General features: G+C 38.1%; 1 protein-coding gene across 2 annotated transcripts; it reads right to left on the minus strand.

Annotated features, from left to right (window-relative positions):
- Positions 1-418: 418 nt before the first annotated feature.
- On the minus strand, positions 419-26345 carry MEP1B (meprin A subunit beta). Of its 2 annotated transcripts, none has more exons than XM_068932802.1 (15): positions 26243-26345; positions 21486-21504; positions 21254-21304; positions 21104-21147; positions 19985-20057; positions 18983-19100; positions 14540-14718; positions 13210-13428; positions 10385-10537; positions 9385-9600; positions 6989-7456; positions 5119-5301; positions 4313-4589; positions 1638-1839; positions 419-576 (listed from the first exon to the last, which is right to left on the minus strand). In XM_068932802.1, the coding sequence occupies exons 1-15, from the start codon at positions 26303-26305 to the stop codon at positions 559-561; spliced, it is 2283 nt and encodes a 760-aa protein (XP_068788903.1). In that variant the 5' UTR covers positions 26306-26345; the 3' UTR covers positions 419-558. The 2 variants fall into 2 exon arrangements, with proteins under 2 accessions (XP_068788903.1, XP_009681352.2); XM_009683057.2 differs by having other exon boundaries at positions 19985-20063.

The raw sequence follows: 26345 nt of genomic DNA on the forward strand, positions 1-26345 counted from the left end.
CACCTGGTCATTAATGTCTGTGTGTCTGTGCATTTAATTTATCACTTTCCTTGCTATTGCTTCTATACCAAATAGTCCTTAACCAAGTAGCTTAATGAATCTGATGCTCTCCTGTTCCACATACTGTTACACTGCTGTGTAAACTGTGAAAATTGTTGCAGAACTCAAGACTGGCAGATCCCCTTTGATTACAGACTCCACTTTCCTGATATTAAAGGCCACTATATCATAACAAGATGGCAAACCTAGACTTCACTGTGTTAACTGAAAGCCAGGATGTAGTTTCATGTGTTTTCTTCCCGTTCAGGTAGACTTAAAGCACAGGGCAGGCGTGTCACAGAACATATTTCCAGCTTTCTCCATTGCATACATACACACAGCAGTGTCAGACACTTCACTGGCTTTAGCATGGTATTTCATCCCGATGGTGCTTTATTTTTCAGCCTTTATTATCCTTTAACATGATGGCTGAGATAAAAATAACAGGAAGAATAATGATGTGGCTGTGGTTTTACAGCGATGTCCATCTTGAGTCTTTAGTGCTTGCTTTCAGTATCTTCAGAAGGATGTTTTACTCTAAATGGGGAAGGAAAAAAAAAAATCACATCTTGAAAGACAAGTGTGTGTGGAAGGGAAATATATGTATAATGTGAGCACATTACTTGGAAAGAAACCGAAATAATTTATTGGAAAGACATAAAGTAACAGTGCTAGGTATGTGGCAATGTGCAGAGGTACTGCATCTCAACAGAACATCACGCACAGAATATTAGGACAAAACACAAAACGGCAGTGAGAGAGGAACGGAAGGCATTTCCTCTTCAGTTCACTTACTTACAAAATTTCCTCTATGTCTTGCGAGTCCCTCTAAGTTACGTCATTCTTGCTCTTTCTAAGAATGGCTTGGAAACCAGAGGATTTAAAATAAGAGTCTGGATGCCTGAGACTTTATGAAACTTCTTATCAAAAAACACCAAAATATCTCTTGTATTCACTACCTTCTGATGCAGACATCAGGATAGTTTTAACTTGCTGCCTTCTGTCTCTCCCTAGACCTCAGCTTCCATGGCTACTTTATTCCTTGCAAAAGGAATGGCCATTGAACAGAGAAACTGTTTTTCAGATTTGTTTTTTGTTTGGGGTTTTGGGGTTTTGCTTTTTGTGTGCGTGTGTTGTTTTTTTTTAACTGCTATACTGTGACCCAGGTGTTTTAAGGTGCAAGCGTCAGTATAAAATGCAGTAATAGGTGAAATGCAAGTCCACTAGGCAAAAGACAGATTCATTTAAAATTTGAAAATCAGCACATTTGCTCACACTCTCCCACTCAATGTGGGATGCCGTCAGGGCAGATAGAGCGGTGGGGGTGGAGGAGGAGAACACGTTTGAATGAAGGGGCTTTTTGTTGTTTGCATTTAATAGTTTTTTTTTTTAATTCCTAAGTTAGAGTCTACAGACTTAAAAAATCTGACTTCTTCCAATTTACTTTTTACTAAATTTGATTATTTCTAATGCAAGAAACAAGTGCTGTTGTTTAGGAGGGAGTAGTTTGTTTCTTTTGTTTTACAAAAACACTTTTAGAAGTATTAGCTACATTTGGAAGATATCTACATCTTTGATGAAAGAGGCAAAATACTTACTTCTTCTAGAGTCAGGCTCTCGCTGTTTTCCTTCCCTTGGCTGTACTTCTTTTTAAGGCACACTATGCTTGTGATAGTGACAATAAGCATAACAACAAATACAGTTATGGTTGAAGAAACAGCTATTACAATATTTTCTTGAGCTGAGCCTTTCTTCTCACACTTTTCTCCCATGTACCACCAATCATCACCTGCTGGACACCTACAAAATAAAAGAACAAACGTGGTATCAAATACAGATTAAAGGCATGAAAAGGGTTACTTAAAAAATTGTTATCCCTAATTGGCTGTTTCCATATCCTAAATCGTCACAAAGCCTTCTTAAATTGGACTTCTATTTTAAAGTTATCTTGAGTGGCTTCCTCTCCTTACAGATAAGCATCTGGATTTGCTACTTTCCCTTCAGCTTCCCCCTGTTCTACAGGTTGTTTCTTCATAGGGACCGTTTGTGGGAAAACCCAGATACCAGCCTGATCCTTTTGCTTGCTTAGGGTTAGCTGCAGCTGGTCCATGGAGCTGCTGCCACAAAATGGTCATCTTTTGCTACCAATAGGGAGGCCCTGTAGGTCACTCAACCCACTTATCTACCTCCTTGTCCTTTAAGTTTATAGCACCTCTATTGATATAAAACTCATTTTCTACTCCAATAAACTGATACTGTCACTAGGATCCCTATCACTGCCGTATTTGCTTGTACTATTACACTTTCTTATCCTGATGCAATTCTGCCTTCTATAGTGCTTACCTTTTATACAATGTCCTTCTTTTTCCTTCAATCAGTCAATTTAAAAAAGCCTTTATAGGGAGAAGTTGAATAAAATACTATGGGAACCAGTCCAGGAGCTTTACACTTCTATTGTTATCCAATCAAGCCACATAAACCATCCTCTAGTAAACCTCAAGCTCCTGGCTCCTCATGGTTTTTTTTGTTTGTGTATTTGTTTGTTTTTAATTCTCAGCTCATCTTATGTAGCAATTAAACCTGGTGAGGTAAATGAGATGGAAACCACAGCCTAAACTCTCAAAGCATCCCTGACCAGCTGGCGCATGAACCAAAACTTAGGTAGGAGAATTCCCCAGTTCTAGGATGGACTCAGCTGAAGACGTTCCCATCATATTCCCCTTGCCTTACACAGTACTTCTCAACTAGCAGATGGGACAAGGTCTGATTAGGCCTTCTCATCACCAGAGGGGGATTATTTTCAAATTGTAGGAACTTGTATGAGCTGTCTCTGCCTTCCCCCAAATAAGATAAGAAAAAAAATTAACATCCTAGCAATCTTCTTGTTTTAGGATTAAACAATCTTGAAGCCTTGATTCCTCCACCTTACCCAGCATCACTGTCAGTTCCAAAGCATTATACTGTGAGTGTGTAACGGTCCCAATGATTAAACTGAAAAAAATATATGTATGTGCAATACAGCTGAGTTCTCACCTGTCCCTATCTTTTTAACCCTGGTTGTCCCTTATGTTATTGCTTTTCTATAGCTCTTGTCTACACCAAATAATCAAAACTCCGTTTTCCACTCTGAAAATGAATCTATTTGCAGTGCACGGCAAGGTTATTGGCTCTTGGGGCACTTGGTGTGATCAGGCTTAAACTGAGAGTTATGTACCATATCCCCTCTAGTTTTCCCAGGGGGAAATCAGTGGGGAAACTTAGGTCACACCTTCTTAATGAAGGAAAGCAAATCACATACGCACTAGAGCTTCAAATAGTCTAGAGACGTTAGAAAATAAACAATTTCATTTCATCACTTTGAAGTCAAGCATAACATTCCGTGTGATTTTTTTGTTCTTTTTGGAACAGCTTCTTGACGTTTTCACAACCTGTTTGTGATGTGCTGCACAAGCCCCCTTACAGAATTGTTTTTTGAAAGGTTTCTAAATGGGGAGATATAACACTTAATGAGTCATACTGGCTCTTGTTGTTCTCGGCCTTTAGATATTTGCTTCACAGCACTCCCACAGTCTACCTGTTTTGGCACAGCTTCACAGTACATTTTTACTATCTTCAGTCTCAGACTGTATCTGAGAGCTAGAATGAAGAAATCAGCCCAGTAGGTTACACTAAGTGAATCCACAGAGAATTAAATAAAAGTTGCTATTCATTTTCTTGCAGGGCAAACAATTTTTTTAGTCCTCAGCCTTCATCACTACTTCCAAAGATAAGCTGCAACACTTTTGGTAGTTCATGGTCATGATTTGCACTACACGATATTTATGAATCAAACTCTGAACTAATGCCTTTGATGACTTCCAGACTGAGAAGTATTAAAAAGTATTTTCTACTGATATAAATGCCAATTTGTTTCACTTGCATTTATGTTTTTAACTCTTACATCCTTTAAATTTGGCTGTAGGGACTTCTAAGATGTATAGTCCATTTTATAATATTGGACTAATACATTACTGAAAATAACAAGTATGTTTTACACATAACAGGTAAATCAAGCAGAGTACTTCAAAACAGTACTCCAAAACATGGAGGCTAGGAACTTCTGTGTTGCCCAGGCTGGTTGTAAGCTTAGTCTCTTGGAGCAGCCGTTGGAAATGTTTGCCTTAATTAACTACAGTTTGTCTTTCCTCTCATTAGGAACAAAGATTTATTCTGCTAAAAGCTTTCATTACTCATCATAAAATTGTATTATTTGAGAGTGAATAAAGACCGTTACCTGCACACGGGTGCTTTATCTATAATAATGCAGATGCCATCATTTTTACAAGGGTTGTCTGGACAGGAATCTGGACTATCTATCTCCGGGGATTCAGTCGGGATGATAGAGGTTGTTGTGATGGATGGTGTGGTGGTGGTAGGTCTAGTGGTAGCCTTGGCAGTGGTGGTGGTGGACGTCGTGGTGGCGGAGGTAGGCGTGATGGTGTTGGCGTTGGAAGTATTCATAGCAAAGGTGGGTGAAACACTTGGCTGAGCTGGCAGTAGATGTGATATATCTGCATGAGAAAAACAAAAAGATACAAAGTTTTCACTCTATGCTATTTTTCCTCTCTAATGGTAAGTTCTAATAATAAAGAGAAAACCTACGAACTGTTCTAAATTGTCTTCATCCAGTATAATGAATAAATAACTAGCCTTTTTAACTTTCAGGATCAGGCTGTACTTTGGACTTTTACATTTTTCAGAAACAGACAATTTTATTCGAAGTACTCTAATTTTATTCAAAGTACTCTATTAAAAATATCTCATACAGGAGTAGCATCATACTAAACACTTAGATTTTTAACCTGAACATGAGATAAATGGATTACACAGTAGATATAGACATATTTAGACGAATGCACAGATTTAGGAAAACTCATGATTTAACTTTAGCTACATGAGTAGTGCCACTGACTCCCCAAAACTGTTCATGTATAAGTGCATCATGTGTATTTATATCTACAGCACTAGTGACTTAGTAAGTATGTCACACTGTTTTTATTATGTTACAAACAACATCAGCTGCCATCCATATTTTCATACCTTCTATTGTTAAAAGAATATAAACACCATCTTCTTTAATAAAGTTGCGGCTTCTAAGTCTCTGATGAGTTAAGAATGCACTCGTTCCACTTCCTGGACCTCTCATGAATGTAGTTCCATTTGGAAAATAAGCTGTTGATCCCACTTTATCTGGTCTATCCCAAAAATAATTTGATGAGGAACCTGGAAAAAATGAACTGTATGTGAATGTAGGACCGCTCAGGATTTTTTTCTCAAAAGGGTCCCACTTTTCTCAGATAATCTTTGCTTCTGAGTAGTACTAAGGCTTTTCTCAACAGCAGACTGTACCCTTCTTTACCTGCCTCCGCTTATTTGCTCATGGATATGAAAAAGCAGATAAGTTACCTGAAACTCAGGAAGTATGAGCAATGCTGAACCTGCCTATAATGTTTGTAGATTTTTTTGTCTGAGATTCCACAATGATGAGCTGCAGAAGTACATGAACTATTTCTATGGCTGGATTTGGTCTGAAGTATTTGGAAGAGCCTTCTGGAGAAGAGGTTATCGGAATGCTAGCTGAAATATGGTTGTATTTTTATTTCTTTTAAAGTATAGCGGGCAAGAAGACAAGTAGCACAGGAATCATGTGTAAAATGTATTAATTCAATGCTTCTTAAAAAAGAACATCCTTTGGATGTAGACCAGAGGTACCTGAACAACCTGAAAGGTCACAGGTTACTGATGTCCCCTCCATCAATCCCAGTTCTGAATCTCAGAACTGAGCCTGATTGTCGATGAAAGTCTCTGATACACACAAGGGGGAGAAACTGCCTGCTCCAGTGTCTGTCCTGGTTAGAGAAGAGTCAGAAGGTTTCTCTTGGGAACCCGAGGCTACCAGCAATGTATGAATAACCAAGAGAAAAGGGGCGGAGGGCAAACACAACGCCAAGTCCAGGGAATGAGAGAAGGAAAAGGGCTGAACGCTGTGGCCACAACAGCAGGGAGCATGCGGAAAATGTCAGCCGTTTGTGGGAGATGCACTCTTCACTTAAAAGGGAGGCCATTTAGTCATGCTGGATTACCCACACATTTGTTTTCATTCAGAGAATGAGAGTTATAGAAAAATGGAAGTGAATCACACTTTTTAAAATAATACTGTGAATTAGACATTTTGATGCCTTCCTTCCTCTATTAACGTTACTGTCTGAAAGCCCAGGAAACTAATTCAATGGTGGAGGCTTTCTTTTGGCAAAGCCCTTATATCAATGCACCAAGTGGTTTTGGCCTAAATCCAGTCTTCACTGGACGCTGAATATGGGGTTATATTTTAATAACACAGAGATTCCTATCCTGTTCTCAGAGTTATATCTTTACCTAAACTGCCTCCTTTCCCTGCTATTGTGGATAATTGCTCCTTATCTTGTCACACCTTGAACAAGCACAGATTATGTAATGTGAATCAGTACTTTGTCCATCTGGGATTAATACTGATACTAAAGTTCCCTCTACTAGGAGGGAGGGAATTTGTTTAATGGCTACATTTTTATCTGGTATCAACTATCTATATTGTTAACTCAGTATTTTTCTTTTCAAGCCTTCTGGAAAACTTTCATTCTCATTATAGCTCATATAAATGCATCTTCACAGCGCACATGAAAGAAATTTTAAGAGTGTATGATTCACCTGTTCCATGATTTCACCTGTGCAGATCACCTCTGAAATCCCAGTTTAACCTACTTATTTATTCCATTTTTTATTGCCTATAGATGAATTGTATTGTTGCTGTGAGCGAATGTAACTCTCTGGAAGTTAAAAAAAACTGCACTAATTTACACAAATAGAAAACTTGACTACTTATCTTTTTGTTGTGTTTTATTTGTATCGGATATTACATCTGTTTTTAACTAACCTGATAATTTTAGAGGATCTGTTGTTACACTTCTTTGGTTTGACATCCGTTGACGAATATCAGGATGCTGGTCCAGCAGAATCATGGTACCTTGTAGCCATGCACAGGGCCATTGCAGCTGATCATCGTTTGCTCCAGAAATCAAGTGCAAGTAGATTGCTAAATTAGATGGGTTATCACTGGTACCATTTACATACAAGCCGATCTGAAAAGCGTATCCTTTACTAGAGTAAAAAGGTGGACTGTATATTCTTCCTGCTGTCCCTTCAGGACTTGTGTTGAGGAGATGCGTGAAATTTCTGACATGCCAGACATGGTGGGGACACTGTGTTTCTGACAAATTGATGTCATCAATAGAGAGACCTCCGTTTGATAAGCCAGTTCCTCTTATGCCTTGAAACAGAACCCGGAATTTACTTGTGACATTCAAAGAAACGTGATGGAGCTGCCAGTAATCCACAGGGGAAGCTGAACAACAGAGATTGGGATTTCCAAGTCAGCAGCACAGTCAAATACTGTCCAGGTCTACAGAGCCCATTCCAACACCGTGTAAGGATTTCCCAGTTCCACTAGCACTGAGGTTCTGGAACATTTCCCTCTTAAATGTTACCCCTGAGGTATTTAAAAGAGGTAATATTTCTTGAAACTTTTTCAATGCAAGATTGTATTTTTCACTTCTGTTTTTCTACAGATTTAATACTTAGGCCTAGCATCTCTTTAATTTCAGTGAAAGCAGCATTAATGGTTTTAAAGACTGCTTTGTATTTTTTATTTTTTAAAGAACATGGCATTAAGTCAGCCTAAATGTTGTGACAATTAAACACACACAGACAAGATGGCTGTCACTTATATAATTAAAAAGAAAAAAATTAGAGTAAGATATATTCAAATAATTGAATAACAACATATCTCAACATGAAAAGCTGCAGAGGCTTCTGGGAGACTAGAACTACAAGATTTGTTCATTTTGCTCTTGGATAGTTAAAGGGCTTGCTGGAAGTTTGCCTCTGCGGGAGCACTATTCATACATCAAATGATGACTGATACTAAGCTCAAATTAAAGCCAGTCATTTGCAAAATCTACTTTGTACATAGTAACCTTAGTGTAAGTCTCATACTGCACTAGGAAGTTCCACTTAACTCCAAGAGCAGTGTGTACAAAAACAAAGACCTCTGGACAAGCGCCTTGCAAGGTAAATTGAAGTGTGACATCCTTTATAAATAATAGGTGCAGGAAACAGTTTCTTTTGCTGGAAGACCATACAGGAAGAACAAACCGGTCCATACATTTATGGAATAAACAGTGCCATTCCCAAATATAGAATTCATGCTTAATGTTCCCAGCAATTCTAGACACAACATGATGGATCTCATATACATGTCTTAGATTCTTGCCTTTTTTTCGTTTTTGTTGTTATAATTAGGAAGAAAAAATAAACCTAAAACCAAGAACTGCAGCATGTCACTATTTTCCATTTGGAGGGCTCAGACTAATCTGAAATTTACACCTACCCTTAGCAGCCCTGACACTTATATTCAGGATATCTGATGGCACACAGGGATAAAGAAAACATCAAGGAGAAGAAAAGAGGGGAAAAAAAGAAAAGAAAAAAAGGCATTAGTAGTAGTTGAGCCTCAAGGGACAAAGAGAGGCAGAGAAAGGACTTGATATCTATTTTGGAAAAGAACTTGCTCAGATCCTTATGTAGGCAGCAGATTGAATGAGTTGTAGCTGTACTGAAAACCAAGTAACAGGTAAGTATTTGAGAATGTAGCTGAATGACAAAGCAACTTTGGCAATTCTAGCTTAAAGAGCTCTTTTCTACCAGCTGACCTTCACTGCTCATTCCATAAACTATAAGCTCCTAAATCACACAGGTACATAATATTCCTCAGGATCTAACTCAAATTTTGACATGTTGCCATGTATTTCAATTCACTCATTTCAAATATTATCTAAAAAGTAAGCTGAGTTTTATTTATCTTTTTCAAATTGGTATCTTAGCTAGCCTAAGGCACTTACGCTTTTCATTTCCTTATTATTAGTGTCTTATTCGTCCTAATTTACTCTAATGTCCAGCTGCGTCAGGTGCTCTTGGTACCAGCAGTTCTGGAACGGTTAAAACGACTGCTCGTGGAACTTCAGCTATTTTAGCAAGAGAACTGTCGTGAGAATGCAAGAGTTTGTAATTTCTGGTACTTGATTATATTATAGGAAAATGACTAACCGAGGATCCACCAAGAATAATTTCACCAGCAGAGAATCAATTGCATAGTTCGAGAAGAAGTCAAAGAATAAAACCAAGAGATGAGACACTTTGCTATAATACTTTTCCCCAATACTTTGGAAAGGATAATGAGTACAGATTAAACCAGAATGCAATTTTAATCCATACCTCTTATCTCTTCAATGAGTCTCAAAGTACCATTGGGATGGGCCGAAGTATACTCCCTGACCCAGACATGTAGCTGGTCGCTTTCATGCCCACTGTTGTAGAAATAGAATTGCAAGCACTGAAAACCTCTTTTGGGATACAGAATTCGGCTCTCCAGGACAGCTGTGCTTCCCGGTCCTACAGTGCTGGTATTGAAATGCATAAAGTAGCCCGAATCTGTCAAAAGTGAAGGAGAACTGAATGACGGGAGAGAGAGAAAATAAAATTTTCTTTGCCCACCTGTGTTGCTTAGCACTATACTGAATTTATGCTAGAGGATATAATCAGGTTGGGGTCCCAGTAAGCTAGACCTTATACAAATCCAGTCTTTCAGGTTGAGGACTGTTACCTGCTCGTATTCTTCAGAGGCAGAATTTTTCTCCTTGGAACCTTTTTTCTCATTTAGTTTTCTCTAGCAATTTGTACTCAAAAGCATGGACTCTCTAGTTTAACTGTTTATCCAGTGCCCGTAATTTAGAGTTGACATTGTCTCTGCAGGACTGATTTAGGCTCCTGACTTCATAAAGTTTTCTTTGACGAGTCAGAAACAATTGGCTTTATTCTCAATTAATTGTTCACCTGGGCCATGATAACATATATAATCTCTAAATCCAATCTTTTCCAAAGACTTACTGAGCATTTATTCAAAAATAAATGTCTTATTATAGCAACAGTCTCATAGTGCAACCGTATCATAGGTTAGAACATGTTATGTTCTTGTGATGGTGTTACACTAAGACCAGAAAACAGACTAAAAGCGATAAGAACATTCAATCTTCTGAAATAAGCAGAAAATAGAATGTGTCACATGATATCCCTAAGTATGTTCTGTGTTGCTTAGTTAAACAATTAACTATAACTTATCAACAAATAACCTGAGAACAAGGCCGAGATCAAAGTCAACTCACATGGCTTTGCAGGAACTACTTCCCAGAAAGATAAGAACAGTCTTTTCTCATACCTTCGCATTCTCCCATATTGGTATGATCGGTATTTGGCCCAGCAGGAACCTGAGACAAACGCTGCCAATCACTGTTATCATCTGAACTTTGAATCATGCCACATATATTTTCAAGTTCAAAACTGCATGTGTCCATGAAGGTTAAGGAGGAGGCTATAACATTAAAAAAAAAGGTTACATGGACATATTTTTTAATTCGAGGCATCCAAAGCCAAGAGCAGAGAGAGACTAAGAAATGCAAACACACAAAATGATCAGCGGTTTCCCTTACCATCAACATACAGAGGTACAACGGCCAAGAACTCATTGCGTTTGGCTCCTAACGCTGAAGTTAATGAGATGTGGTCAGGGCCACACTGGGGCACTTAGCAAGCACAGAAGGGTGCCAGCTAATAATCATAGCACATCTTTAATTTATAAAAGGAATACTAACAGCCCCACCCACCAGCCAACACACTGCCAAAAGGTCTGAGGACTTTCCATTCGCTCCTGGGCTTTCTTCAAGCTAGTTCACACCTGGCCACAGATTTTGATAGTTTCCCTAGTTCCTCAGCTGGAGTGCTTATTTTGAAATACGATAGAGGAGCACCTGTTTCACTGCAGTATGCAAACCTTGATTTTCAAAAGCTTATTTGAAAAAAATAATAGACAAAGGTAGATTTGAGACCTGTGGCTATCTCAGCTCATACAAATTCTGAAGATCTGTCTTCCATATAACCAAGAAGAAATTAATTGAAGGAAGACCATGCAGTTGAGTAGTAAATGGAAAGCACATTGAAAGCGAAAATACTATATAAAATGTTTTCTCTGTCTAAAGCTGACTCTGGATGTGTAAGGGAAGCTACAGTCCAGGTTTAGCTCTGTTCTTAGATTTGTCTCCCTTGGTGCCATTTTTGAGCTCTGTGTAATGCCAAACATGATTTGAAAACAGCCACGTTAATAAAATGCTTCGTGGTTACTGCTTTTCAAACTATGTCTAAGATATTGTGGCAGGTTTAAAGGTTTCATTGCACCACAAAAAGGGCTGTGAGTATCACAAAAATCAACCTCCATGGCATGCCACGTGTACCACTTGTACTACAGTACAGGGAAGCACATAAAGATGAACGGTTGCCAAATCAAGTGCACTGTTGAGATATTTTGTACTGTCCTCATAGAAAGCTAACAGATCTATAGAGGCTTCAAGGTTATCATAAGTGTTACATAACTGATATCTTTTAAGACATACAATTTATATGATGTTGCAAAAACAGAGTATATATTCAGCTTGGCCTTCGGTTATATTAGAAGAAGAAAAAAATAGCTGGGGTGCCAGTCAGCCTTACGCAAGCAAGAAGGCAATCAAAAATAGAGAATTACTGAATGAAAGAACTCTTTGAAATGAAAATACTCTTTAATTCTACTTCAGTTAAAAAGTGCCTGTTGTTATGCATCTAATGTATAATGATGAACTGAATGACAAGAGCAAGAGAAAAGCAAGGCCCAACAGCATACAGTGTATTTCTTAGATTAATTAATGAGATAGGGAAAGGCAGCTCTGAAGGGGTTTTTGAACTCCCTCTGCACCAAAAGCCAGATAATTTATAGGCATTTAGTGCAAGGCCGGACTTTACTTAAAAAAAAAAAAAAAAGTGACCACTTTGGAAGATAATACATGGGCATTATGTTATGCATGCAATGTTGCATCCCGACTTCCAGTGGCTGAGGAGTACCTCTCTCACAGTCAGTTCTACTAAGCAATATGCTAGAAAGAGAAAATATGCTGAAATTACATTTAATGCTATGGACTGAAAGACAATCCTAAAGAAGATATTAGTCCAGAACTGAAGTTTCACTCAGAAATTCATGCATGAGAGTGATGGAAAGCTTATAAGAATAATGAAGAGGAAGAAGGACCTTGTCCACTGCTACAGACATCCTTAGCTTTAAATAGTTTCATAAGACCTAAGTGATTGTATGTCAAGTGCTCCAAGCTAGGATTGCATATAAGTGTGTCTTCAGCTTAGACTTGCAGGAACAGAAATATTTTTGTCAGAATTACACACTCACAAAAGTGCATTGTTTTAATAAACCAGTAGGATTTTTAATATATCTGCAGAATGAGGCTTAAAATACAATTATAAAACATTACTTGCTGCTTGGCATGCTGAGGTAATGAAATAAAAGTTTCATCTGAGTGCCATTTGATACAGTCACAATTACAGAAATACAATCCCATTTGGTAGCAGAATTATCTAAATTTCTAGGTATCTTACTTTCTTTCAACTTTCTAAAATAAATCCCACATGAGCAAAATAATTCTTTTGACCATCGTTGTAAGAAACTGGATTTGAAACTAAAACAAGATTTTAAAATGCTCGTGTTTTCTTCAGAAAAACATCCATAATCTATTTGAATGAACACACACTGTATCTCACTGACTACATGCGAATGGAGTAGATATAACAGCCACACAAAAATATTCATTTCTGTACAGTGTCTGAAGCAATAGCTGGGGAATGAGGGGTGGGGGGAGAGGAAGCTAGTGCAGAAGCATGCATTTTAATCAGCCACCCAAGGGATGAACAAAAATCTGAAGTTGATTTTTAACTAAAGGTCAAATGAAATTGCACAAAAAACTCTGCTACACAGTAGCGTTTCTGCAGGAGGGCTATGTTATTTCTAGCTGTACCATTATTTCTCATGTTTTTAACACAATTCACTTCTCCAAATATGTTAACATCTCTTTTACTTGTGCCTGGGTGAGTCCAGCATGTACGTATATATCACCCTCATTTCTTTCAAAAACCAGAAGCAAAGAATTTACAAGAAATGGAGAAACTCACAGCAGTTGTACAGCTGATTCAGTTTCTGGAGGTCATAATCACTGAAATCCATTCGCTGTCCAATTACGTCCATGAAGTGCGGTATGTTAGTTACGATAGTTGGTTCAGTTCCGTTCCTGAATGCAGTTTTGCTATAGTGCATCACAGAAGTGTAGTCATAGGGAACATTCAGCGAGTCTGATGTTTTATCATCGTATTTATTGAAATTATGTTCTTTACCTAAAAGAGAGAAAGAAAATGGGAAACTCTTTACTACCCAAGATGATCACCTCTTTACGTATAGGCTTTAAATGGCAGAGAATCCATTACACTCCCAAGTATGTTTTTGTAATCATTTGCTTGTACTTACTCCAGAAAACTATTCTATTTTTAATCTAGATTTATTTAGCTGCTTCTTTCAGCCACTGGAACCTGAAATGACTTCTAGCGGATGAAGGAAAGCTTTGTTGCTATCAGAAATCTTTCCCCCATGAAGCTACTCATAAATTTTGATCAGCTTTTGTTTATCTTCTCTTTTTGAAACAAAATAGATGAAACTTGCCTAGATTTCTCATCATTCATGCTACTCTTCTTTGCACTACTTTCAGCTTACTAACATATTTTCATGGGGAGGGATACTCAAGAGTGGACATACTGTTTCAGCAGTCTAGTTACGGCAATTTGCAGCTGCAGCAATGCCTATCTAACTTTGGTTTTGCACTGCATAACAGACACAGAGGATCACAAAAAGCTGAAGAAACAGTTATCAAAAACAGTCCTGAGGAACCCTGTGCAAACTGTCACACTTGTGTAAGACACCCTAATGCTTACATTCAAAAGCTGCATTGCCCAAGTAACTGCTTGTGGGATAGGGACCCTGAAAGGGCAACTCTACTCTCTGCATTGTGCTTAGAGGCAGAGGAGAAAGAGAAAGATCAATTCCCTCTTTCTTTGGAGATTTTCCACTGGCTTTAGTTGTACTGGCTTTTTCAGGGTTTTTTTTTTTTTTACTACTTTTGTTTTGTAAAAGGCTCCTGCTGTAATACTGCTTTTAGAGTACCCGTTTAAAGACATGAAACTATTCTCTCCTGTTGTTCCACTGTACAACATTTAGCGTAATGGGACTCCGATCTCCAGTTAGGCCTCTGGGAAAAAGTAATAACAACAGCAACAGCAAATAGGGCTTTCTGTCCCAAACAGATGTCACTTGATATTTAATTTATTGATATGCTTGGTTGTGAAAAATAAGTCAGGGTGAGAGACTATTCTAACAGCTGAAGTTTGGCTGAAACTGGCTCCACAGCTACAACATACGTGACAGCGTGAAAGGAAAGCAAGGGGAATGATTTACCGGACTGAATTCTGTCCCACACTATTGACACATAGTCGTCCCGATCGGATCGTGACTGCTCATGCCAGAATCCCAGCGCATGAAGGAACTCGTGCTGAATCGTCCCAATTCGGTCGCAGTTGGCTCCAATCGAGAGTTGTTGCAGCCCCAGTTGGCGGTTTCCTACTGAGGACCAGCAACTAATATTAAAATATAATGAAAGACAGAGCTGTGAAATATATACCATTCCCATATGAACTCCAGAACCAGTCTATTCAATAGGTATGTTTTAACACTGAAGCGTTAAAGTTATGTTTTGCTACAAAGAGCACTTTTTCATTGATCTGTTCCTTACTGGATCTTTTCCACTCATGTTTAACGCCCTTTTGATGAGTAAGCAGTTCCTCAGCTCTCTCTTTTAATGGGTTTTCTTTAGTAGAAAAACGTTGAACTATTTGTGACAGAAGTAATTGATGAGGATTTTCATTGATACCCTGTTAAACATCAAAGACTATGGGCACATGATTTAAGGAAATCAAATTACTGCAAATTAACTAATCGCTGCTCCTCAACCAGGCCACGGTAACCGACTGTGTGCAGGCTTTGAGGTCATCCCTATTTTAAGGTAAACAATGGCAACATAAATTCTCATCTCTGCCATTGTATCTCTCTATATTTTTTGGCCTTTTGTTTAATTGCTGTTTGTGACAAAGTACACTTTTAAATGATTATGTATACTTTATGGATGGTTGGCAGATTTGACTGTCTGCCATAGGCTCTTTTCTTTCTACATGTTTGTGAGCTGTTGCGCTAGAGCCCTTGTTGACCGCTCACTTGCAAGAAATTGGAAAAACACAGCTATGCTGAAAGTTTGTATTAAAGAATAATAATATTCAGTGAGCTATCTGCACAAGCCAATAAAATGGCACCCCATGTCCACAAACTAGCAGGCACAGAGAGTTACATTTAAATTGATATTTTATGCAGCAAATAAATCAACACCTACCCAACGAAGTCCATAAAATTAATCAAGCACAAAATATCCCATAGGATTTGCAATCCTATCACCCCAGAAGTTTAAAAAATAAGCACACCAGGCTCTTTAGAGGCCTATAACTTATTAGTGCAACATATTCCACAGTATTTCTCTTGCCACAAAGCCACATGGGCCATAGCTATTGATTACTCATTAAAATCACAACATGTGGTCTGGAAGGGAACACATTCAGCATCTACAATTTTGCTGGCTTTCCTTGAACAAGGACTCATAGCAGTCATTCAACTCTTTCTGGTTGTGCAACCGTAGAAAGAGTCTGTTAAGAGTTCTGGGTCCACTTTGTACCAAAGTCCTTGTGTCTGGCTTCACAGCTGTCCTATAGAGCACAGGACATCCACAAGGACATCCAGGACACTTGGCAAAACTAGCATCCAAATGATGAGGAGATGCAGCTTCCCCTTGCTCTCCGTCTGCCAAATGCTTACGACGCCATCTTTCTGCAACTGCAGAGGGAGTAAATGCAGGTTCTGTGTGGCTCAGCACTGAGAATAAAACTATGCAAGTGGGAGATGGCACTGCCGAGCACCGGCCACCTGGAACTGCTTGTTAGCAATGTCTCTAGGAGGGGAAAAAACAGGAACCAAGTCCCAGTTTCTTCCATTGAATCTCCACATTCAATGTTTTCCACTTTGGTAGTTGCTCTATCAGATCTTACAGAAGCAGGGAATAGTACCTGCTCTGGTAAACCTCATCAGCCTTCTTTTCGGAAGACACACTGTAAGCATATACATGCTATCACTAGAGCTGATTCCCCACCCTAAGAGCCACCTATATTTCAGGTACTTTTCCTTATGCTGATGTCCTGCAAATAAATAACTTCCCAACGTATCAGAGCACAAACATTTTCACCCACCAGTATGGTGCTGGTCAGCCAGGGATCTGTATCAACTAGATCAACCACTGCCGTATGGACTATAGCACAGTGACAGAGAGCTGGAGAGATCTCCCAGGAGAGCTCCATGAAAATCTGACTTCCCTTTTGGAAGTACTAGAGACAGGGTTGATTCTCCCTGGTCTGCTAATTATACGATTCTACCATGCCATGCTAGTTTTCCTGCTGAATGAGTCCTGCTCTTCATGTGAAGAAGAGGGAGGAAATGGCACACTCGTCGCAGTTTCCCAAACAGCTCTGTGTGCTTTGCAGGCACCTGCCACATCTAATGATCCTGCTGTTTCTGTAATTCAAATAATCTCTCATATATATTGCTTAGCCCACAGGCTGGAGTCAAGAAAAGGTCTTTAAATAGATCTGTGGTCTAACCTCTACTGCAAATGGACAGAACTGAATAAAAAGCTGAAGCGCAAGGCTGACCGTAACGGTGGGTAAACAGAATTTCTGACCCTTTGGGTTATTTAGGAAAGACATGCTCTCTCACTGTTAACGAATGTAGAAGACTGACAATGTGTACAGTGCTAGAAAACCTCACACAACCTCTACTTGCTTAGCATCATAAATACATATATCTGTAAACACAACACAGGCAGTAGCCAAGGCTTGGCATACGTTAGATGAACAACGTGGACAGGGAAAGGGCTTTTTCTCTGCACTGGGGCTGCTGACTCTGTGCATGTATATCAGAGACTGCACAATTATTTTTACACAGGGCAGCCGGTTTCTTTTGTGGCTGACTCCTTTTGGATTCAGAAGGACAACCCAGACAAGGACTTTATGACCAACTACAAATCTCTGACATGGAGTTTATCCTCCTCCCTGTGTATATTTTATAGATGCTAGCAAAGCTCAGAAAGGCAAAGCTGACTTATTGACTTTTTGTTGATGTGATAAAACTTCACAAATCTGGCTGGTGTCCCCGGGAACTTTGTGGTCCTGTATGCACTGTACCCTCTGGATTAGGTTTTTTCAGTCTGCAGCTACAGGAGACTTAGTTGAAACAAAAAAAAATAAATTGGGAAGGTCGGAGTGGAAACTGGTTGCTTTACCCCAGTTCACTTTGTCATATTATATCAGGATATAGGAATAGAGGGAAGTGAAAGGCGGTTTGCGGGGGGTCAGTTCTGAAAATTCCTTCGTACAGTTCAAAAATAGCCCATTGAAACTGGCCAGCCCATTTGGGAGAGTAGCTCCAGTCTTCTGAAAAATGCTACTGACCATTAACATTTTTACTGATATGCCAGCTAAGATGATAGCAACATTTCAGTGCAAGCAAGCATGGGGCAGTGAAGGCGACATGTTACCCAGCTGGAGTGACTTGTGCTCTTGATCGCCATGACCCATTTACTTCTAATAGAGATACAAAACAGAACATTGTGTAGAGGTCTCTTAATTAGCATAGGCTATATATTGTGGGTGTTTTTCATATACAATTTCTAGTAAATTCAGTGGATACTTTTCTGTGACTATGTATGACCCCGTATGAGTTTTCTGTTCAGCTCAAAGAGCCAAAAGACTCATTAGCTCAGGAAACGCACTGCTCTGTAAGTCTCCACATTCACAGCTTGCAGGATTGAGTTTCAATGTCATGTGTACATCACAAAGAGCAGGATATACAAAGAGCCAGAGACTGAAGAAATTTTGAAGCAGTTATCTGTTATAGATATCTCAGAGAAAGCTAAAGAGAAAGGGGAACTTTTCTATCATCTGAAAATCATCTTCCATTTATGGATGCTGTCCTGCTTATAGGAGGAAATGATTTTCTGAAAGTAAATTTCCTTACCAGGCCATCAAGATTTGCTTGATCTCCTTTTCTAACGTGAAAGAAATGGTTCAGCATAGAGTGGAGAGTATATTTGTTCTTGATGCACTGTTTTGACAGAGACTGTCCCTAGAAAGGGAAGTAGCTGGTGCAATTTTGACTTCATTATTAAAATGTTATTTTGTAAACTTCAGATGGAATAACATAACTATTCATCAAAAGAGGTAAATAAACTGCAGCCTCTGTAAAATGTCTCAGTGTTGTGCAGCCTTTAGAAATATTATTATACCTCATTGCTGATGTGACATTGTTCAAATGCAATTCTGTTTGTTATAGTTAAACAAGTTCATTGTCCCTCAGTTAAAACTATCACATTCCTGCTACAGGAAATTATTTTCTAAAAATAAAGTCTATTCAGAATGACCTTGTGAAAGTGACATTCCATATAGCCAAAGGTCAGGCAGAAAAATAATACGTTTGTTTCAGATATTTTTACTACGATAAGAAAATTAACTCTTTCAGGACTTTATTACATCTTACCTTTAAAAACAAATATCAGCAACAAGTAGCTAATTGCTACAAAGATAATATCTGATTTGGAAGCTACTGCAATTCCCAGCTTTTAAAAATGGAAAAATGGACATATCAAAATTTAAAATTATAATCAGATATATAGGTTTAAAAGCAAATCCTGGCCATAAAAATAGCCTGCAGCCAAACAGGACGAGAGTAATTTTACATTACTCCTCTTACCCACTTCCTTTGAACACAGATATATAATTCTTCTCTCCTTCCCAAGGTTTGAAGTCAATACAGGTTTTTAGCCGATACTGCTCAAATGCCTTGAGGATGAGTCCCTTAGCGTTCATTTCTGCAAAGCAAACAGTGTTCTCATCAATACTGAGCCAATAGGTTTGTGTTATTACCACTATGGAGCAAGTCCTAAGGGTAGGTCTTGCTCCAGCAATCTTTAATTAAAATAAGTAGGCTTTTTGCTAGATTAAGACTTGGGTAGGTACCTAAAAATCATAAATTAGGCTGTTGTGATATTTTACCTGTCTCTTGTTTTATTTCAATATTTTGGTACTTATGTATAAAATATGACATTATGAGCATATAATACATGACAGTGCATGAGCCACTTCTGTAAATTCTCTCATTTACTTTACTGAGATTTATCTGAGCAAGCATTAAACAAACAGTGAATGAAGACATTGGATTTCATCTAGTGCAACCTGCAAGTTACAAATCTCTTATAGGATCTCTTCAGGCCTTGAATTGCTAATTCCTGGGTTATCTCCTCTAAAAGACTAGCTTAGTTTCTACTTCCTCAAAGGCTTAGCACCTAGTCTCATCTGGGGTTGGTGAATTTTTTAGATAGGTGATTTAAATGGAATAAATGGCCAGGCATGCTTCCTTGCTTTAATCTTCGGTGCTCTTCTCTTCCTTTCTCCTCAGCGCAGTTTCATGTCTTAGATACCTGCCTTTACAAACAAAAGTAGCCTGCTGAGCTGTAGCAATGGCAGGGCAAGAGACATCCATGAAAGAAGGTGAGACCCCAGCACCGACACCAAGATGATAAACCTTGCTTTTGCATACCCAGAGCTAATCCTCTGTGGGAAATGCCTTGCTCTAGACTTAGAGCATGGCAGTGGGGAAAGGAGGGGATGTCCTGCTATCTTAGGATTTTACAAACCTGTGTTTAATACTTCAATCAAAATGACATACAGACATTGTCAAGGGCAAATACTGTACCCAGGCTATCTTCAAGGACATAGGGAATAGTGTGGGGCCATCGATACTCGTCGCCAATGATGGAGTTTCGTTCCTGCATCTCAAAAAGAAAATAAGTATGCAGTCCCCATTAAAATGTGGTTTAGGATCTAGGAGTAAAGTAGCTTAACAGTGCTAATCCGCCAAGCATGCATTATGTCTCTTATAAGTTCATATAAGATATATAACAAATCAAAGAGTTCAAAAACTTTGGCAGATCACTCAGAGATCTAAGGCTTAGGTCTGAAATATCTTCATTCCCTATGACCAGAGTTTCCAGTTTCTGCACCACTTTCTCCATGTAAATTACCTAAATTTTGATGGAAGCGTGAGGAGAGTTTCAGTTTCTATAGGATGTATTATAATCTAAAGCATTAAAATGTGCATAGATATTAATAATTTTGCAACATTTCATGTATGCAAGGATCTGTATCCTTAACAAGTGCTTTTCTTGCCATTGATATGTCCAAGCAGAAGCAGTTCACCAAAAGGGAGCGTAAAACACTATTGACTTTCAAGGGAACAAGATGAAACTGCTTTTTTGAATTTCTACTAGGAATCGTTGAGACATAATTTGTCATGTAAATATTGTATTTTATTGAGTGGATGGGGTACTGGACAGGTGCTCTAAAACATGGTATAATTTACAGATTTAATTTTCCATTGGCTTCAGTGATTCTACTTACAGAGCGAAGAAGTTTTTGCTGCACTCTTCTGTAAATTTAAGTGGCTGATAATAAATATTGTTCAGATAAATTAAGAAACTTCTATATAAACCTGTCTAGATGTGATCAATGCTGCTGAATCTCTTTCAAGTACAAACATAAAAGTCACAGTAAAGGAAACAAAAAGCTAATGATATTGATCGAACGGCTGAGCTGATCTTATTCTGGATAATGTTTCTGCAAATGTACCTGACTCCTTCGTTGTCTATGGCATTTTGTAGAAATCCATCCCCCAAACATTTTTAGTTTATTGTTACATAAACCACACTTATTGTTAGTACAAAGAAGTTGCATTTATCTTTTTCATGCCAGTAATACTTTACATTGCATAAGTCATTGAGACAGTTCTGGTTTTATATTTTATATTTGCACTTACCCTGTCAAGCTTGATGTCTCCTTCAAAAAGGTTCAGTCCTAAAGCTAAAGAGAAGAGGAGATTAACATTCAGTTATTGTATTGATCTGTGGCTACCATAAGAAAAATCACACAACATTTAAAAGCAAAACTGAATTTAAAAACAGAAAACCTTCATTGATGTCAAAGATGTCTTGATCAATTCCTCCATCTAAGTCTATTTCTGAAAAATAAAAAGACAAGTGAGGTAGGACATTAGCCCTTGCTGTTATCTTTATGGAGTGTGAAAATTAATGCAATAACAATAACAGTAATTATAAATCTGTGTCTGTCCTATGTTTATGAGCAGCTGCATGTGCTGCCTGCCTCCCGTGCACGCAAATAGAACTCCAAACTGAACTCACCAGTCGTCTCTGGAGTAGCCTGGCCAGGAGGGAGAAAACAAAAGATATTATTAGAGTGCATATAATGAAATGTGGCCAACATGATTCTCTTAACAGTATCAGAGATGCATTTTATGCTCAACTAACCGCGTTTAGTGCATCACATTGTATTGGAGTGACTGGGCCCATCGTTTTCCCTTTTGACTGGAAATGTTTATTTGCTTATGTGTCTGCTTTGTGCCCTCCCACTTCAGGTTGCCTAAGTTCAGTATGCCCTGGTAGAAAGCAAGTCACCCACTACTGCTTCTGTAAAGTTTTTGCAACTGTTTTTTTCTCCTGCCTCAGGCACTGCTGAGCACTCTTTCACTAACTGGAAAAAAGAGCCTATTATTTCTACAAAATCAAATATTGCTACTAGTCAGGTACTTTTCTCACAGAACTTTTCTCCTGCCAGTTCCTGGGCACCTCATGAAAGCTAAGCATTGCCATTTTAAACCTGAGGATGCAGAGATGGAGGGCCTGGTGCAGCATCACACAGCGAGGCTTGGTAGGTCTCAGCGCAGAACCCAGGTCTCCTCAGACCCCAGTCAGTGCTTTATCTGGGCTCCAGATGTCCAGAACTGTTGTTCAGATATCTGAACAACAGCTTACTTTACATTTAAAGATTGCTTTTAAAAAGCGCAAAAACCAGGTTTGGGATTGGAGCAAGACCATAATGACGTTTATATAGCACAGTTTTCCTTGAGTTAACATGCCTATAGAATATAATCTATATTCCTTTATTAGGCTAAATGCTTTACATAATACTAAGCAATTATTTCTCATACAGTAAGTAAAATCATAAACCACCTTGCTAAGCAACTATTCCTGCTTTTTTTTTTCCTGTTTCTCATCAGAAGTCCTATTTTCCTGAGTTTGAAAAGAAGCTCACAAACTGAAGGTTAAAAAAAAAAGTCCTCAGATTTTAAGTTCTGGCAATACAGGGTACAGATATGTCAAATGATAAGATATAACAGCTATTCTGCAAAGTAGGATGGGATTTTTAGTTTTATTTTTACTACAGTTTTTTTTCTCCTGGATTTTTTTTTCTCTGTATAAATAATTTCCTATCTTTCCTACATGCAGTTTTGTATGCAATATTTTTGAGATCTTTTTTTGCCATATGACCCATATACAACCTCCAGTAGAAGTAATGAACATTAGAAGATCAGAATAGTCAAAAATATTAAAAATCAAGTCCATGCAGTCCACAACAATATTAATTTTGGTCAGCTCTACTGTCTGTATAACGGGTAAAAAAGTAGTGTGGCCAGAAATTTCAACAGAGATTAAAATGCATGTGTTGTTCTAGGCCTGAATTTTGGCATGTAATTATTGGAACAATTTTCAGGTGAAACAGGACTGAGAGCATTAGAATTGATGCAATGTGTCTGAAGTTTTGTTGTTAAAAATATAGATTCTTATCAAAACTTAACCCTTTTGCATAAAAAGAGTTAATTTCAATGAAATTTCTTCTGGAATAGGTTCAGAAAGAGAGTTCTTACTTTGTCTTTTGTAATGAAAGATTCTGTTTTCAATCTGACATGCCTGTGTTCTAAAAAAGTCAGCAAAAGATAGTGAAAATATTGTAAGTTCAAAAGGTTGAAATTTAATTTTAACATTTTTATTCACCTGAACTAAAATTAACTGAAATTTTTGCTTTACATTTTTTCTCAGATTTTAATCGTTTATTCTGATTACCTAAGAGACAGAAAAACATTTTTTGCCCAGTCAGGTATAGGCTATAATTTCTAGTTTTAATATAGCTAATGTCTAATTGGTATGAACTCGCATAATTGAATGCTTAATATCTTTATACTATACAAAACCACACAGTTTCTAATCACTTTCTTCTTTTGCTTTTCATTTTCTTAATGCAATCTACTATCAACATGTGTTCTTATTCCAGCATAAAGGAAGGATTTTGACCATGAAATTTCAGTTACGACATTGAACAGAATCTGCTTCCTGACCTGATCCCTCCTTAAACGATATTACCAGAGAACCAGTAGTTCACAGTTCTGGGTTTCTTCAAATGCTGGTAGATTTCAAGATACCCAACTCTTAAAAATCTACGGTTGTGGTAGAAAAACCCTGAGTCTACTGAAAAACTATTTCTAGAGGTATGCAGATGCAACATGACAAATGCTAACGGATTGACTCTGATCTCATATTTCACTGAGTTAACTGGTGTTATTGAGGTTTACGCTGAGATAAGAATGGGAACTTTAGAATTAAAGACTTATCATATAAGAGTACTGTTTAATAAAACAAAATATGTTTTCCCGACAAATCATCCATACATTTGTAATGTCAATAGACTTCTCATACATTATGCACTTACATCCCATCATTTCATTTATTTATCAAAAGTTATTCATATAACAGTATTAGCTCCATGTATTTAATCAAAATTTGAAATCAAACCATAGTTTGTAAAACAAGCTGAAAACACATGAGCAAAGTGCATAAGACACATTTTCTACAGTTTCAATAATTATAATCAACTACAATGTTCCTAAATCTACTAATCAGAAAACAAAATGACGCTAAAGGCAAAAACAGGCTATCTCATGGAAAAGCTCCTCTAGCTGTAGCAAAAGCTCAGAAATTAGAAGTTGAAATCAATGGAAGTAAGTCCAGCTGCACTTATGGTGCATAGAACAAAACACGAGCCCATTACCAATACCAAATTCCAGTGATAAATTGAAATCCAGGCTGGTCCCCAGAGTCTGAACATGGTAAACGAACATTTTATAATGAAAGATTTGATCACTCCTTTCTAGTTCTTTCCGAATAAGGCTAAATTCTTAGTCATGTGAAACTTGGAGCAGCAAAATACTCAGTTTCAGAAGGCATATCTGTGCGTATAAATAATAGTGTGAGTAGCAACAGCTGGATCTGACCAAAAATGGCTATGGTCTCAATACCAGCCTAACAACTGAGACCTACGTAATGCATTTCCAATGTCTAAAAGTTTCATAAATAAATAACAAATTCATAGTTCACAGTCACATATAGAGAAAGTTTATATTAACTGAGGTGTAGCAAGGGAAATCTAATTTAGTTTAATCCAATGCTACTTTTAAACCTACACAAAATATTTTTTCTGAACATCAATAGTGTAGGGCCCTAACTTTGAAGAAGTTTGAAGAATTAGTTAGCTTGAAGAATTCATATGAATTAAGTTTCATTAAAGGTCAGTAAAACCATGGCTTGTGAACGCATTTAACTCGTTAGCAGTTCGCAGGCATCTTGAACTGGGTGGGAAACCTCTCACCTATTTTTGTCGTACAAAAAATTAGGTATGTAGTCTCAGCTGGTTATTTAGTCTCACTCAGCAATCAGTGGAGATAGAACTGCCTAATTACATACAAGTAATTCATTTTGTCCCTAAAATACATGTGCTACTTCCACAATGGCCTGGTATCTCCAGAAGATGATCCACTTCACCTAGCTTGGACATTTTTTTGAGGATGTGATGAATCACCCAATAAACATTTCCCTCTTTCACCAGGGACTTCAGATGGAGCATAGTCAATCAGCTTGAATGAGACACCCTAACTTACCCCTATTTTCTCTAGACTATACAAGTTTGGGTATTAACCCACAGAAAAATACAAAATAAACTCTTCCTGGCCATAATGCATATGGAAATAAAAAGATTAGTTCTGGTGATCAGGAGCCACTTTCTCACACATGAGCAGGTTGCTAGGAGTCAGCTGATGTTTGACAGCTTGCAGATGCTGGCAGCAGCCTATGTAACCTATTGCATGCTTTGCAAAAGCCTTATAGCGGAATCTAAAGAAGGCTGAGACCTGAGTTTCCAAGAGGCTGAAAATACAGGAACAGGGAGTTGTGGCAGGCAGCGGGCACAAGAGGGAAGAGAACTATGGGAAAGTTGGAGCTATGGGATTGAGCTCTTGACTGAGGATGCAGACCAGAATGTGCTGGTGGAGAGGAAGAGGATATGACTGCCACATCAGGTTATTGGAGCTGAATTCATAGGATCGGACAGTTAGGTTGCATAAATTGAAACAGATAAGGCTATTCCACTTAAGGTAATGCCACAACAAGTAATACCTGACTCTGCAAATTACCCTGAAGCTATTAGCAGCAGAAATGAACTTTCAACAACCTGCTGGTTTTTGTTCTGCAAGTTAATTGTATTGTGCAATATCGTGCAAATTCCTGGCCACTGCAACGAATTATCACATCAGCTAAACATTACTTTTCTCCACAAAAGATAGGAAATACAAATTCTCAAAACTATCTTTGTTACTTTTTGTCATAAAATAGTTCAGCTGGATTGGAGGAACAGAGAATAGAGTCATGAAAAAGGGCATCCAGTGGCTAAAAAGATGCCTATTTTAATACCAAATACATTATGTTGTAGCAAATGTTTCACGTTTCCATTCAAATGCTGAGTAGCAAAGTAAGTTTTAATACCTATCTTGGTCCTAACACTAGACTTCTTATCCTGGTAACATTACTCTAAATATTAGGAGAAATTTTGCCTCGATGGGAATGCAAGATGAGATCTTCTGATGTACAACTGAACCTATTAAAAATAACAGCACTAAGACCCCAAGGAAACAGAAATCTCTCTTCCTTTGTCTTCCACACAGCCATTAGACAGAATTTTGCAATAGCTATGTACTCAGTCTTTCCCTTTCAAACTCATTTTATGCTACATTCCACTTCAACATATTAAGCATATACATTCCTTGTTTCCTTACCTGACTCCAGATCACCTGAAGAAGAAGCCAAGTTAGGAGTGCAGGCACAGAAAACCAGCCCATGTTGTCATCCAGTCAACATTTCAGATCAACTTGGTATTTA

This window comes from Struthio camelus, chromosome 2, assembly GCF_040807025.1.
Source record: "Struthio camelus isolate bStrCam1 chromosome 2, bStrCam1.hap1, whole genome shotgun sequence".
Taxonomy (NCBI): domain Eukaryota; kingdom Metazoa; phylum Chordata; class Aves; order Struthioniformes; family Struthionidae; genus Struthio; species Struthio camelus.